General features: G+C 37.0%; 1 protein-coding gene across 1 annotated transcript in view; it reads right to left on the bottom strand.

The window, feature by feature from the left end:
* Positions 1-17,565, bottom strand: part of LOC127638351 (zinc finger CCHC domain-containing protein 14-like) — a 45,394-nt gene that overhangs the window by 3,131 nt on the left and 24,698 nt on the right. The window contains exons 3-12 of the mRNA XM_052119834.1: positions 12,475-12,545; positions 12,196-12,267; positions 11,700-11,785; positions 11,171-11,265; positions 9,571-9,607; positions 9,131-9,434; positions 6,691-6,779; positions 3,154-3,278; positions 2,825-2,968; positions 988-2,109 (exon numbers count right to left, since the gene is read on the bottom strand). Coding sequence (XP_051975794.1) covers positions 988-2,109; positions 2,825-2,968; positions 3,154-3,278; positions 6,691-6,779; positions 9,131-9,434; positions 9,571-9,607; positions 11,171-11,265; positions 11,700-11,785; positions 12,196-12,267; positions 12,475-12,545 — 2,145 coding nt within the window. The remainder of the gene's footprint in view (positions 1-987; positions 2,110-2,824; positions 2,969-3,153; positions 3,279-6,690; positions 6,780-9,130; positions 9,435-9,570; positions 9,608-11,170; positions 11,266-11,699; positions 11,786-12,195; positions 12,268-12,474; positions 12,546-17,565) is intronic.

Raw genomic sequence — 17,565 nt, 5'->3', positions numbered from 1 at the left:
GCTCCACTGTTCTAGGTATTTGCTAGTGCATTGCTATGTGGTTGTTGGCTATTTTTTGTGGTGGCACAACACAATTGTTAGGGTGTTCTGGGTGGTTGCCATGGTATGGCTATGTGGTGCAAAGTGAATGCTAGAGTGTTTAAGTGGTTGCTAGGGCACCACAACGTTGTTTTGGGTATTTGACAGGGCATTGCTATGCGGTTGCTAGGCCATTTCTGTGGTTGCCAGGATGTAGCAATGGGTGCAACATGATTGCTAGGGTGTGACAATTGGTTGGTAGGGCTTTGCAATTGGTTGCTATGTTGTTCTGGGTATTTACCTAGACTTTGCTATGCAGTTGCTAGGGCATTTATGCTGGTTGCTAGGGCGTTACTATGTGGTGCTACAAGATTGCTAGAGTGTTCTGGGTGGTTGATAGGGGATTATTATGTGATGCAAAGCAGTTGCTGGAGTGTTTAGGAAGTTGCTAGGGCACTGCTAAATGGTTGCTATGCTATTCTGGGTATTTGCCAGAGCACTGCTATGTGGTTGCCAGGACATTTGGGGTGGTATCTAGGGCAGTTCTAGGTGGTTGCAAGGATGTTCTAGGTGGTTAGCCAGGGCATTGCTAGGCAGTTACTAGGGTGTTGTGGGTGGTTGCCAGGGCGGTAATACTTGATTGCTAAGGTAGGACGCTGGCAGTTTGGTTTACAGTAGGGCTCAGCCTTTCAAAATATACTCTTTTGATCAAAATATGCACACCACGAATGCTTTGTGATCCTCATTTAGTACAGTCAACACCAGGCAAATGTGCACATGATGAGCACAGACACGGACTGTCATCATGCAGCCCACCGTAGTGTACTTTGGCCTTAAGTGAAAAGAGCCCAAGTCTCTATAGCCATGTACACACTACAAAGTTACGGTAGTGACAACTGCATTTAAATGCTGAGTGAATCCCCTAAATTTTCATTCCATGTGTAATAGTGACTAATAAAAGTCTATTACCTTGTTGTGCAGAATCCATTGCTGGCTGCTTGCAGTCTTGTGCACGATGTCCACTCAACCCACAGTTATAGCAGGACACATTCCCAGTTTTCTTATGCCCAGAGCTTCCATTTCCCATCATTGCATGTGGCTGGTACACACCTCCCGCTAAGAAACCCTGAACTGGTGGACACACAAAGTTCTGTTGTGAGTCATGTGATAGGCTGTTATTGTAGATGGGTGGGGCCACCAGAGGGTATGAGAAAGGGGAGGCAGTACCACTTCCTGTAAGCAGTGGACTAAAATGTAGCAAAGGTCCTAACGTGAATACTGACGTACCCGAAAAGGGGCTTGGAAAGTATCCAGCGTAACTAGCTGGAAGTGCCCTGTAGGAGCCGCAGTTACCTCTACAACCACAAGAACTACAAACACACAATGAGGAACTAGAGGTAGAGCTGTTTGCTTGTGAAATGTAGCCAGTATTTTCTGTGGATGCTGGACTAGAACTGGGCGTGACTGCAGGTGTATTGTTTACACAGTAGGTGTTACCAGGTACCGCTGCCATTGGAATGCTGCTGGCTGTTGCTATGGGTACTCCAATGACAGGTGAGAAGGAGGGCCTGGAGGAGGAGCTTGATGAAGGGCAGGACAAAGGGGTGGAGAATGGGTAAGATCCAGAGAGTGGAACAGAGGAAGACACTTGTAGGTGTAAAGGAGGGTGAGAGACAAGATGATGGGTGTTGGACGTGGCGGTGAGAGCACTGCTGGTCTCCACCATCAGACCAAGAGGAGAACGAAGCACTGTGAGGGGCCCCCGAGGTCCCGAAACATCCTGGTGCCCAGTTGAACTGTCAAGACTCAGTCCAGGGAAAATGTTCTCAAGTCGGACACCAACAGTAACTTCAGAACCCATTTGTTTGGGACGTTCTTCTGAACAGAGAGGAGGTGGGTGGGGTTTGCGGGGGGAGTTGAGGACAAGGTCTGGGGAGAGGAGGGGCAGGGAGAGAGAGGGTAAACTCATGTGGGAGGGATCATTCTGGACTGGGAGGACTTGGGCAGTGGGACGGCTGGGACCGGATACAGCTGGATTGAGGAGAAAACATGACCGTTTTTTCTCTCCAGGATCCGAAACAGATTCTACTCCTGAAAGAGCATATAGACCAAGAATCATTAAACAGCAGTATACTTACCCTTCATCCAGGGAACAATTCAATAATATATTAAACATTTTGTTTACATTTTTACTTTAATTGTTTTACCTTTATGTATTATAGGTACAGCTTGAAAAGAGAGCTGGCCTGGAAAATTCATGGAAATTATATAATTTTGTTATTATTATTAAAATTTAAAAAAACGTCATGGAACTTTTCTTTTATTTATACTTATAATTAAATATAACTTATAATATTTTATTATAATATATATATATATATATATATATATATATATATATATATATATATATATATATATATATATATATATATTTATTTTTATTTTATTTTATTTTTTTTATCTAAAGTATTTAGAATATTTAGAATACTAGAATATAAATATATTTATATTTTAGTGTAATCTCTACAAAATAATTTTTTAAAATCTTTATCCAGTCATTTAAGATTACACTAGCATATAAAGTATTATAGAAATATTATTTAGAATATATTTTAGTGTTAAGCATAACAATCAAAATTATATATACAAAAATTCCCATGAATTTTCCATGACTTTTTAAGATTAAGATTAATTTCCCTGATTTTTCCATCACCATTTTAATATTCACTGACATTTCCAGGTTTTCCATGACCATGTCAACCCTGTATATAGTTCCATAAAAAAAATTAACAAAGGTTCATACGTCGGTGGGGGTCTTTGACCCGGTCAAAGGAAGCATCACGTGATAAAGGGGTCATCGGACTAGAAGGAGCGCTGGAATATCCAGAGGAGGAACTGCTGTCCCGTTGAATGGGCAATGAGCTGTTCTCTACATCTATTCGTAGCTCTGAACAAACACAAAAAGACCACACTGTAACCTTTGTTCATATGTATTGTATTTCAAACAATTAGTGGTCCATCCTTTGAGGATATGTTTTATTAGCGGCAATAATTTAAATGTATAACTTTGTACAAAGGCAGAATGTGTTTGTGCTTGAGTATATGTGTTTAAGATTTTTCACAAGGGTGTACCAGTGCCGCTGATGCCGCTGTGGGTGTGCGTTAGTGGTACGATATGGCTGGAGGGCGTCACTCTGGCCACCCCACCACAGAGAACAGGAAACTGAGACACCACATATCTCTTCTCCAGCTTTTCTCTGACAAGAAAGAAACAATATTTTTTTTATTTTTCATCCTTTTCTCCCCAATTTGTAATGCCGAATTCCCAATGCACTCTAAGTCCTCATGGTGGCGTAATGACTCGCCTCAATCCGAGTGGCAGAGGATGAATCCCATTTACCTCCGCATCTGAGACCGTCAATCCGTGCATCTCATCACGTGGCTTGTTGAGCGCGTTACTGCGAAGACATAGCGTGAGTGGAAGCTTCACGCTATTCTCCACTGCATCCACACACAACTCACCAAGCACCCCACCGAGAGTGAGAACCACATTATAGCAACCACAAGGAGGTTTACCCCATGTGACTCTACCCTCCCTAGCAACCGGCCCAATTTGGTTGCTTAGGAGACCTGACTGGAGTCACTCAGCACACCCTGGAATCGAACTCGTGACTCCAGGTGTGGTAATCAGCGTCAATACTCGCTTAGCTACCCAGGCCCCAGAAATATGATTTATGACATATGTTATTGATATATTCCTTGATTGTAACGTTACTCAAATTTTAAGTGCAAACAGGGCAAAAGCAAGGCAATGCAAGCTTTTTAATATAGCTATACATATGACAATGGTCATATGTATAGCTCTTTCTCTTTTACATAGACACGAAAAGAGAAAAAAAGGCACATAAAAGTCCACTTTAAAACCATGTAAGAATTTAAGATTAATATGGTAAAAAAAAACGAATTAAATATTATTTAAAATACTATTTAAAAACCAAACATTATTTTCATTAAAAAATTATAAAAATGAGCAAAATAAAACTAAAATAATAAAATAAAAAACAATCAAAAAAGAAAAAAGATCATTTATTTATTAAATATAATATAATACACAAATTGTTAGATTAAAAATGAGTAATTTTTAAATCTTGTTTTTATTGATTAAAAAGTATAAAGTTAAAACAAAAACCCAATAAAGAGAGGTTTCAAAAGATGTTTTGCACAAAACATAATGTTCCAACAATGACTCCTAGATGGCGCTGTGTACAAAAACATCCCACCATTGACTTGCTGTACAGTGTCCTGCTTGGTTTAGTCAGCTTATTTTTGATCAAAGACAGACTTTGCTTTCAAAAAGTAGATCTTAGTAACTTAAAAGATCTACAACATATTGGTGGCTCACATTTCTGAGTACATAATAAGTTGTTTTTTAAACTGTATTAAACATAAAATCTATCTGTATGAGCTAAATAGTACACTGTAAAAAAAGTCTGTAATTTTAATAGTAAAAGACTGTTAAAGTGCTACAGAAATAAAAAGTTAATTGATTAACGAATATTAACTGTAAAATATACAGTAAAAAATAATAAATGTAATATATTTTAAAAGACAATACAGTAGTTTTTACAATAAAATGTTGTTGTTTTAGATGTAAAAAGTATGATTTTCCTGTATAATTAATGGTAAAAATAAATATTTTGTTTAACAAAAGAGTACATGTAAATTATTGTTGAAATTACAGTAAAAAACAAGAATCAGGTGTTCCCACAATTCCCTGCATGACCCATCCTATTTCATTATATTTTATGGAAACAGTTATTTTTCTTCTTATTTTTTATATCAGTTATGTACATTGGTGTGTTCTCTTTTATATTTGATGTAGTTTAGTTCATGTTTATTACATTATCTAAATTTCATGTGTGTTACCCTGATGGTGTTTGTGTGAGTGACACGGAGCACTGTCTCTACATGTTTATTGGTCATTGCTCCTGGAAGAGCCACTATTGGTGAACTTCATGTCATTGTGTACTCTTCACATGATTTCACGTGTCATTTTTACGGTGATTAACAATACCTTATAAAGTAAAAAGCAGATTTATACAGTTTCAGAAGGTTAATATCAAGTTTTTACTGTAAATTTAACAGCGTTTATTTTAACAGTGTCATCGTAGTCATGTAAACCATTTAAAACAGTAACATTTACAGGTTGTTCTGAAAAGTTTAAATTTTTACTGTATTTTTTTACATAATATTTCTGGCAACAACGGATGCCAGTTTTGTTTGTTTTTTTTATTAAATTTTTTTACAGTGTATTTCTAAAGCTCTTCTAATGCTTTAAAGCATTTCAAAATGTTTGAGCGACAGTCCCAAGAAATATTCTCGTAGCTTGTGCAAGTCTTCAGTCAAACTCTTTTTTACTTGAAAATGTGATCTGTGAACCCAGCATGACTTTGTGTTTGTTTCCAGGTACAGCGTGGAAAACTTCCTATGGATTATTTCCTGTTATCTGTCTGATATCTCGGCTCCCACAGCTCTACCTGAGCATTGGAATTCCTTTACTGCTGTGCTGATCTTGGACCAAATTCATTAAACTAATCTCTGAGCTTATCCATTATATGAAAAAAACTTAATATACAGCTATGAAAGTGAATAAAACTGTCACAGGAAGTAATTTGTGTCCATCAAAAGCTTATCCCTGAAATTGTGCGAGTTGACCATTTACTAACACAAACTTCTATTCGCTCAGAATTTCACGAATTGTCAAAATGCTGATGGAACAAATGCTTAAATGAAGTAGTATTAAAAAAAAGTATAAATAATATTGGTAACACTTTATAATGAAGTTCTATTTGTTCACACTCTGATGATGAACAAAATATTTTTTACAGCATTTATTAATCTTGGTTAAAGTTAACTTGTGGCTCATTGTTAGTTCATGTTAGTTCACAATAGATTCATGTTAACGTATACAACTTTTTATTTTTAAACATGTATTAGTATAGAGCAAACATTAATAATAAGAGGTAACAGTTAATAACCTAGATTAATAAGTGCTGTGAATGTAACTAATGCTTAACTAATGTTAAAAAATACAACCTTATTGTAAAGTGATCACATAAACTCTACTCCAAAAGATATAGTAAACAGTAAATGTGACTTTCTTATGTATGTGCTTATAGCTTATCATGCCATCAAGTGCTATATGTCAATGTGAGACAAATGAAGACAAGTTTACAAGTTATATGAGGTAAAGAGGGCAGAAAATACACAAATATAAACAAAAATGATTGATCAATGCATTGGATACACGTGGAGTTCATCACACTAACTTTTAAACTGCAAATACATTTCTCCTCATTTTGAATAGTATATCTATTGTTTTAATATTTAAATCCTAACAAACTCGTTTTTTATATGTTTTGCTTGAAAAACATATTTATGCTATATTTCTATAAAATAAATGCCACTTGGTTGGATAGTTTGTTATATGATGCAATGACAGTCATGCATTTTTAGCTGTGTCAAAATGCATTTGGAGCCACTAAATACGCATACCTTTGAGTGAAATGCAAGATGTTTTGGAATCCTAGATGTTTAGGGAGTTCACTTGGCATAGTCACACTGATCAAATCATATCGGTGTCATAATATGAACACAAATCACACTCACTTCTGAAGCTCCAGCTGAGTCTTTAGTTTCTTCTTGGCCCCCTGAGTGAGGTCATACTTGTTGAGATCCTCCTCTGTGAGCGCGAGGAACTGTCAGAAAGAATAAAGAGATGGTTATTTAGATCACTTTTAGTGTGAGAGATATATCAGGAGGGATATATTTCTGCTTGGCTGGCTTAGATGTCTATTCCCTATCTACCAATAAATAGCTCTTAGGTTGTCATCTATTTCATGCAAGTTTGGAAGAGTCATCAACACTTCCTATAATTCCTTAATTGAAGATCATCCTCACACTAAAAGACTTTGTTGCACAAGGACTAGTAGGTTCAGATTAGAATCAGGTTCAGATTCACTTTGGTGTTCTAGTAGAAGATATTTTCTACAAGGGTAATACGGTTCTACTAGGCAAGATTTGAACTCCAAAAGTTGAAAAAAGCTCCATCGTAATAGGCTGGATGCTATGCAATTTCAATGATTCAGGTTTTTGTCATTCCACTGGGAAACAAAGATGTGTTGACAACGTTTGCATAAATTGTGGCATCGAATAAAACTTTAAAGGGCACCTATTATGCCCCTTTTCACAAGATGTAATTTAAATCTTTGGTGTCCCCGGAATATGTCTGTGAAGTTCAACTCTGGTTCAACTCTTATCTCTCAGAAAGGTCTTTTGAGGTAGCATGGAGAGGGGAAGTATCCAAGCCACACCAGTTACTTACTGGGGTACCTCAGGGATCAGTGCTTGGGCCACTTCTCTTCTCCATATACACAACATCACTGGGACCCATCATCCAGTCACATGGTTTCTCTTACCACTGCTACGCTGATGACACGCAACTCTACTTGTCTTTCCAGCCCAACGACACCACAGTGACCGTTCGAATCGCTGCCTGTCTGGCAGACATCTCGGCCTGGATGAAGGAACACCACCTTCAACTCAACCCTGCCAAGACAGAACTCCTTGTCTTTCCAGCCAACCCTGCTGTTGAACACAACATCACCGTGCAGCTGGGTCCAACTACAGTTTCGCCTTCCAAAACGGTCAGAAATCTAGGGGTAACCATTGATGATGAGCTAAATTTCACAGACCACATTTCAAAAACTGCAAGATCTTGTAGATTTACACTCTACAATATCAGGAAGATAAGACCCTTCCTCACTGTACATGCCACACAACTGCTTGTTCAGTCCCTTGTCATAACTAGACTGGACTACTGTAACGCTCTCATTGCAGGCCTTCCTGCATGTGCTATTAGACCTCTCCAAATGATCCTCTCCGCCCAGAGACTAGGGCGGTCAAATAAAAATTTGAAATTTAATATTTGTCGATTTGAAGAAAAAAATGCACATTTGAATGCTAAAACTGTGTGTTCTAATTTTGGCTGTGTGCAAAGCACTGATGATGACTTCAAAATGATTGCATTCTTGTGGTAAAAAGGCTAGACACAGCACAACAAATGCAGTTCAACATAAAGCAGGAGTCTCAAGAATTCTATTTTGTTAGACACAGCATCTAAAAAAACAGCGATCTGTCTCGAACAGCCCCTTAGAGTAGTCTTTGGCTGTTGCGTTTTGCTCTTTCATAAGCTTTTCTGATTAAGCAATTAATTTTTTTAAACACTTTGTCAGGAAAGGTGTTCAACTTAGAAATGTGTTTGTCTCAAGATCCTCGCATTCGGTTTCATTTTGTTGTGTTCTGTCTGTTTGAACAGCCCCCGGCCTGGGCTCATAGTCTGAACCGCTTCACCACCGAGTTCAGCCGAATACCCTACATACAACTGTAATTAATAAAAAAACAATGGGGTATTTCGCTGTTATTATTTCCTATAGTCTGGGGTAGAATACTGTGGCATCAGTGCAAGTGTAACACCATGTGAACTGTCAATTGAAGCGTCCCCCCCCCCCCATTTAACTTTTGACAGACAAAACATTTTTACTGAATTTTTTTATGCACATTAGTTGAAAATAGAATGCTCTTTTTTAACAGCTAGGAATGTTATTTGCAATAATATAACACGTGCCGTAATGGTTTATGTATTCAATGTGCCCTCTTATGGACTAAGGAAACAATGTCAATTTAAATAGCTGCCTTTAAATTTCAAATTTAATTAAAAACTAATTTAATATTTAAGGTAAAAATTCTAATTTAGTGCCCAATTTACAGGGTGAAAAAAAGGTCATTTAATACTGTATTATGACTGTTTGTTTTGCAAAAACCTTAACAAACATTATAAGTGAACCTCAAAGAAAGTCAGGTTTTTAAGCTACCACTGTGCTGCACACTGGTCCATTATTGTGTTATTGATTTTATTTGATGGTCAGATTGTCTTACTATCTAAGTGGGTTGTTCTTCACTAGAATAACCAGTAAAGTAGACCAGAATTTATTCCACTTGTAAAAAATTTCAACTAGACACAAGTTGCAAGCAACTTTAAGGTGCCTACCTCCTCCATGGTCAACTGTTTGAAGACAGGGTAATATTTATGCAGTCGGAGTTTACGAAGCCAATCAAGGATGCCGTTCTGCTCCGGGCTGGGTTGGGACTGCTGGGATTGGGGTTGATGTTGGGTTCCAGGGCTTAGGGGGTGTGCCTGTGGAGGAATGCCCTCCCCCATGGGTACAGCACTATTGGGGAGGATAGCTACCGCTGTCTGAGGTGGGAGAGGAGGCAGGTGGGCAAGAGAGCTCTGAGAGAGGGGGGCATGGAGGTTTAGGACAGGCTGGATGCTGGCAACACCACAGATGTGCCTGAAAGAGAGAGTAAAACAAGGATGGATCAATGGATGGAGCGAAAAGATATATGCTGTGAAGTGATAGGGTTGATGTGAACATAAGATGCATTGATATATGAATGAATATTGGGGTGAAGGGTGGCTAAACTCACCTGCTAGCTCCCCTATATTGAAGCAGACAGCCAAGATCTGCAATATATGGAATATGGCAAAGCGTGATTGAGAAATACAGCTTGATCTGACATAGAAAGAATTGATTAATGGGCGAATCTCAGGGAAACGGGGTCATAATTCAAATTAGAATCCTTAATCCCTAATCCAAAATCCTTATTACTTTAAGATGTCTTACTTTTTTTTTTATATACTGAATATTAATTATATATAATTATTAATCAATGTCAATGATGATTAAATTAGATTCAATTTCCATTACTGGAATACAGTCATTTTTACTGCATTACAGTTATAAAAATTACTGTAATACAATTTTACATTTCAACAAATGCTATCATGAAAAAAGGGCAGTACAAAAAATATATAATTATTTTAAAATACATCCTTTAATATTTTTTCAAGATTTACCCTAATACAATCTCAGTATGAGCTTTCAAATCAAATGAAGACAAAATTATTGAATCAGTATTTCACCCTCTTACTAAGAGTTATTTCATTCTCATCTACACACACTTTATTTTGAGTTTTTCCCTATTGAGCACAATTCAAGAAGGCAATAAAATCACCATTTCAAAGCTATAAAAGTGGCACAGTCCCAGCCCTGCACAAAATGGGCCATTTGCACTGACATTATTGCAGCTACTGCCTAATGAGCTGTAAAACATAGCACTACTAATAATAATAAGCATCCTCATAGATTTGTTAGTTTTGTTCTGGTTTTAAAGTCAGACTAAATGCAAACTACATTTGATACTCAGCATCTCTCTGAAGAAATGTAGCCCTCTCCTTTGTATTTAACAGTTCAAGTTGAAGTGTCATTTAGTCAATGTTAAAATACTCTTTCCTATCCCAGATTAATATGCAGACTACTAACGACTTAATGTAAGCCATCAGTTGCTTGAATTCCCCGTAAAAGTTTAAACACTGTGGCGCTATCAAAATATAAGCCCTGTTTTAGTATCCTAACCAGCCTGCCACAGCAAAATTGGGTCAACCAATGGTGTGAGTTTGGTGGGGGGGTGGGTGGTTGGTGGGGGTATTGGGCAACCAGTGGCTGAGGGAAGTGTTCGGTAAACCTGTTTGAAAGCAATCATTACTTTTACAATTCCTGTTGGTATTGCTAGTGCCACAGAAATTACATACTTCACATTTCAGTCAGCCTCCAAGTTATATCTTAACTGAAAAATAAACCTGCAATAACTACTCAATTAAGTGAGCTTTTTTTGTGCCATGACTCTATAGTGAAAACCAGGGACTGGGGTGCTAAATTACACCAAAGTTACAACACAAAGTTTGGAGAATTAAGAATTTTTCCTTTCATTTCTATCGACAGAGATTTCCATCCCTTCCCCCCACGACTAAAAATACTACCACATTAGACACATCTAGGTCCTATTAATAGTTTCTCAGGATGAGATCATCGCTTTTGAGGCCTCCTAGCAAAAGCAGGTCAAATAAAATTCCCTCCAAACCGAAATAGAATTCACACCCGTTTCCCCAAGAGATGGTCTGATCTGGAAACAAATCTCTATGTGATGAGAGAAGGATGCATGATTGTGAGGGGGGAGTAAGGCTTACTTGTGCTACTGGGGAGTTGAGGTGTGGACGAAGTGCTGAAGAAGAAACTGACTTTGTCGTGTTTCAGGACTTGAGGTGGAAGCGATGTCATGCATCTGTGTGGAGTCCAGGAAAAAGCAACAAGTTTAATCAAACTTCTTAGACTGTTTCAATATAGAAAAAAACTAGGGTTGGGCAATATATTGCATCTTTATATTATCTCTCACTGTAACCTCGATGTTTTGCTTTTTAAATAAAAAAAATAATATTCCTTTGAATTTATCTTGTCTTAACGCCCGCATACTTGCAAGTTGCGAGACAAGGAAAGATCGCAAAAGGATACGCTCTTCAGGAACCTTTATGACAAAATAAAAACATTTTAAAATCTTTGTGATTGTCATTACATTGCTTAATTTTATGTCACCAGAAAAAATATATTTTCAATATATCATTGCTAATATATTGTGAATAATCAATATATTGCCTATCCCTAGTAAAAACCCTTGCATTTATGTTTATTCCATATAAGGATTCAGAAAGATAGAAATACAGAGGATCTAGCTCATGAATGGAGTCAAGTCCAGGCATCTGAGGCAGAAGTTTCTCCAGACACTCGTCAGGAAAGAGTTGAGAAAGCTGAAGGGAGAGATCATATACACTGCTTTACATCTTTACTACCTATGACAAACTCAGCTACTGTTTTGCAATTTTACAACCTGTCAGAACTGATTATAGTATAAAGTCAAAGCACTTGACGACTATACAACTAATCAATCATAATCAGCAATTTACAACAACCTTTCATCTCAAACCACCTTTAATTAAGCATGTAAAAACAGTTACATAGCTTTGTGTCAGACGTTTTAAATGTTTTGCAGAACAAGGACATTATAATGTGCTTGTGATATCTTGTTGAAGATCCAGTATTATGTGCACTAACAGATAAGGCTAGTTGATGTTTAGAACTTTTCGACTTAACACAATAGCTCGACATTTCTCGCACACATTTAACACAGCACACACATGACTAGCTCTCAGTTACTCACCTGGGAGATGAACTCTGTCACTTCCTGAGAGGTTTTGCTGACAGCAGACAAGGTGGAGTCTGACCACAAGGCCTTTGAGACCAAGGGAAAAGTATAACAGACATGTAACCCAAAAACATCTAGCATTCAGTTATAATTTTTCTTGATCAATAATCTCAAAATGTGACATGCTGACAATACAATAGAGATAACATTCTGGAAATTATTGCACAATGTTCGTAATGTTTTCTTAAGATTACGAGACAGCTAAATTGTACTAAACATGGACAAATAACTCACCTCTAGGATGTATTCTCTTGGTTTGTCTGTTTTGGGTGTGACTCCTTTCAGCTCAATTCTTTCAACATAGACTGAAAAAGTGCAATGAGTTTGGGTTTAGGTGGACTTTATTACAAAAATCCAAGAAATAAATGTCTAATGTCATATTGGTGTGGGTTTACTGTATGTTAATAAAATTTCGCAAAGCCCAATTTTATATTTTCCTGAGAAATAGGTAATTGACCACGTTTACATGCACTTTTTACATGAAAACTGTTTATTCAAGGGTTTTGCAGTAAGCTGAAATTTTATGTAAACATGAACGCCGATTTCCATACGCCATTTAAGAGATTAAGAGAAAGCGGTTCAACACATGGTTCATTCTCCTGGAGAATGCTGCTTAAGTGGCCATGTAAACACAAAAGCACCGTTCTTACAAGTTTCTGAGGAGTGTGCATGTGTGTGATTTACTTAAGAGGGAAGCCCCACTATTACAGGGCAATTCCACAGCAAGTTGCATTAGAAAGTTAAGGAAACAAACACAGCAACAAATCTGGAATATCTGTAAAAAAAAAAAAGAGAAGAACAAGGGCATAAAATAGTGAAATCTTCCTCAGATACCATGTTTGTTATGTACACAAACATCATGGGGAAATTATGTTGCTGTGGAGAAAACTGCTTACTGACCCAGCCATATGCATACAGGAGTAAAGAGTGCACCGTTTATACTGTACAGTGCATGTAAATTGGAACGCTGTTTTTTCACAATATGCCACTTTCTAGCAATGAGCCGCTTTCTGGTGTCCATGTAAACAGTCATTTCACTAAGACGTCTGAGAACCATGTCTATTTTTGGTGCCAAATATAAACTTAGTTCCTGCATTTGCAGGGATTGCACCAGCAGATGATATCAAAGAGCCATAGCTAACTTTTAATACTAGCTATGATTATGCAATTTTGCAAACCCACATGTGCCTAGACTTGGCACATACTTGCACAAAAATACCAAAACTTCATTGTCATGCCCACTGACTTTGCGCGTATGACTTATTGCACACACACCTGCACTTGAATGAAAGAGAAAAATTATCTGAGAGGGTTTCAGCTAGCTGTGCTTTAGCATGCTAACAGTCTTAGTTAACAGTAGCACAGTTATTTAGCCTATTTATGTGTTGAATTTCTGTACATGTACATCCCTATTCAATACTGAGTGTGGACTACTGTCAATTGAAATCCTCATGAAATTTTACCTCAAATAGTCTGAAATTATTCTATACGCAGAAAGGTTGTGCATTAATGTAAAAGTTTTGTTGCAGTGTGCTTTTCACATGTTACACTGTAATGCTGTATGAAATCATACCAGCTTCAAGGCTGAAATTTATCCTGAAATGTTAGACTGTTGTTTCTGTCTAATTGCAATTGCATTTCATGAATAAGAATTATACTGTATATATCCTCTAATAATTGAATACAAATTTGTTACATTTACTTTCAAAGCCTTGAATAAGAATTTTGTTTTTTTTAGAAGGAAATATTTCTACACAGGAAAGAAAACTGCGATCGTCGAATAATTTCACAGGGTCTTAAATCAGCTCCATGTTCACCAATGTAAAGCTACTAATTTCAATCACAAACACAGACATCAATCTCATAAATAAACACATGTTGGTGCGGCTATCCTTATGAGGACTCACCATAGGCATAATGATTTTTATACAGTATGAACTATAGATTCTATCCCCTAACCCTACCTAACCTTCACAAAAACTTTCTGCATTTTAATAATAAAAAAAAAAACCAACATAATCTAGTATGTTTTTTAAGCGATTTGAATTATGGGGGCACCAGAAATGTCCTCATAACCCAAATTTTTGCATAATACCCTTGTAATTACCAGTTTGTAACCTAAAAAAATTTCCTCGTAAACTACCCAAACCCATCCAAATACACATACACACACACACAAGCGAGCAGGAACGCATCTGCTCATTGTACACATGGGCGAGCCTGTTAAATATACCCTGCAGAGTCAGCACTTCCTGTAGTATGTGTGTGTGTGTGTGTGTGTGTTAATGCATCCGATTAAAAGAGGACAGTAAACAGTATCTCTCACTTATGCACTCTGTTTCATTCACAGAAATGAAGACGCATCTGCATCTCAGACTTCCTTTGATCGATTTTGCTATTAACAAATTGGAGTGCCAACACAGTGACGTCAGAGCGCAAATCTTTAAAGGTCTCTTCTCTTTTTTCATCTCTGGTAGGCGAGTGTGAGCCCATCTGGAATGTTCCGGAGAGACCTTTCCCTTCGGGAAAAGAGACTACTGCCTGCTCCTCCCAAACCACCCACCAAACCCCTCATTATGCTGTATGTGTTTTTATGTGTGTGTGTGTGTGTGTGTGTGTGCACGTGTGCCACAGAGTGAAAGTGAACCACAAGCCCAGAAGGATAACACCAACAGTGGAGGAAGAGATTTGTGAAGTGGTTTGAAACAACAAAAACTACAATCACACAGTGTAAACAGACAAAGACAAATGGTTGAAGTATAAATTGAACGGAAGTATAGACGGAATCGTAAACTGATCCTACTGAAAACTTATTTCCTTCATTAAAATGAAAGAAGTTTATTGTAAAACAGTTTACTGATCAGAATCAAAATGGGTTTTTATCAGACAGATGAAACTCTTTATACAAATAATATAGTATAGCCAGTATGATCTAATGAAATTACGTGACAATGGCAACATTTTTGCAAACCAAAACTACGTGTTTTGATCTAACAACATAGCAATGAGTAATAGAGTGAAAATAAGTGTTTATAAAGTCCTTAACAGCCATAGTACCCATGATTTGTGTGAAATTCTATAAAATGCACAGTTGTTGTAGCGTGTTCATTTCACCAAGAAAACTGCAGCTAAATGTAGAAAGCGGCATGTAAAACCCAATTTGCTAAAATGTATTAATTCTATGAGACTACGCTGCACATGGCAGTTGCTGATAGTCAAGAAGAAATGTAATGAATAAGTGAATGGCAATTCTCCAATACTGTATAAACTGTATAAAAGTATATATGCATACTTGTTCTTAAAAACAAATAAATATAAATATAAAAAAGTGAATTTTTTTCTGGAATAAAGATGTTTTAGAGCATTTGCTCATCTGGAATACATTTATAAAAGGTTCCCTAGCAGATGTTGAAATGACAGCTGGAAGAGACCATTTTTAGGCATTAGCTCATCTGAAAAGCATGGCTAAAATTTTCGCTAATGAATGACAACAACAACACTTAGCAGTTTTTAATGGTATTTATGACTTAACTAGAATGTATGTGAATCTTCTTTTTAACGATGTTTAAATACATAAATATTATGCTTAAAATAGAACGTGATGAAGAATATTAACCCTTACAAAAATCGAGAGTTCGTGGCAAATTTGCTGAAAAACTTGTCGCAAATTCGCCACTGATTATTTTCGAATGCAAATGAGCTTTGCAGAAAACTTGCAGCAAATTGTCCATTGTTGCCAAAGGTTTGCTGCAGGTTTAACACTACCAGTGAAGAACTGCAAACATTTGCAGCGAATCACGAGCTCATATGCAACTGAAAATAATGAGTGGCAAATTTGTAGCAAGTTTGAGGCCAATTTGACATGAACTCTTGATTTTTGTAAGGAAGCTACAAAGCTGAAACTTAATTTATTTGAAAAGTTTAACAGCAACAATTCTCATTTAGACCATGATCAGGTAAGGCTAGGGTATACAGTACTTTGTTTTTCCACATGCCGTTACATCTTGTGCACGGTTAAGGGCTTTAGCCTTTCAAAATATACTCTTTTGGCTAAGTCTTTACGGATGCGTTTTTGTGTCTAGAAAATTGAGCTGAGCTGGTGATAAAATTTACACTATGTCACATTGTGGACAAGCCATGAAAGCTTTAGCCTTTACACTATTGTTGTAAACAAAGCAGCCAATTTAAATATCACATCGAACTAAAATAAATGGCACAAAAAAAACAATCCTAGGTAAGAGATATGTCAATATTTGGTTTCAATATTATACATTTTAACTATAATAATATAATTGTAAATAGCATAACTGGTGACATATGAACAAGGGCAAATCTAAAGCAATAGTATTTAGCTTTGAGGACACGCACACACATAGTTTACCATCCTCCCCCTCTGTCTGACCTTTCACTGCAGGCATCATCATACTCTTCAACCTTACAAATACCCACCTGCCATCTCTCCTGTCCTCCCACGTGAGCTTTTTACACTGTGCTCTGATGAATCATGGATCTACACAGGTGCAGCTGACCTGAACTAGTGCTTTTATTTATAAAAGGTAAGCATGTGAGTTCTGTAATAAATCAGTCAGTTGTGTCTCCCAGCATGAGCCTTAATCCTGAAGTTGCCCATTTAAAGCCGTTTAAAGATAGCTTTGGTAATGTATTAGGAATACGAGCAATCACAGAGCGCTGTTCTTTTTAAACAGTGACTAACGGATTCACTTTATGTCACCAACTGGCTCATATTACTAACAAAAAAGATCTTTTACCACCACCTGCTGGCTAACATATGTCATTTCAAAAATAAAGATAGTAACTCTTAACACATATGCACTACTCTTACACTTTAGTTTAGAACAGTATGAACACAAGCGGAGTGATACACACACAGTGAAGTGTCCGAGTGCTGATGGTTTCACACCATCAGTGCTCATGGAACGTCTCTCGTCCAATCAGATTTGAGGACCGGAACTAACTGTGGTATATATATATATATATATGTATTATTTGCATGTTTACTGTACACTTTCACAATATAAAATCTTTTCTCTTTGAGAATACCGGCAGTTCAGCGAGCATCACATAAATGTTGCGGTTGAGCGCACATTAAAGAGAGCTTCTTTCCCTGAACGTTTTTTTTTATTTATTTATTTTTTTTATCAACAACTGATTGTAAAGGAAATTAAAAGAGACATTCAACAACAAATGGATTGTGTGGATCATGTCTTTGAAAACGAGTCAAACAAAACATTTACTCAAAATAAGCTGAAGTTTTTGGCCACTACAATATTCAATCACTGGTGAGTAAAGACAGTGGATAATCAT

The sequence above is a fragment of the Xyrauchen texanus genome, chromosome 46 (genome assembly GCF_025860055.1).
Source record: "Xyrauchen texanus isolate HMW12.3.18 chromosome 46, RBS_HiC_50CHRs, whole genome shotgun sequence".
NCBI classification, from domain to species: Eukaryota; Metazoa; Chordata; class Actinopteri; order Cypriniformes; family Catostomidae; genus Xyrauchen; species Xyrauchen texanus.
This window is presented reverse-complemented; position numbering and strand designations above follow the sequence as displayed.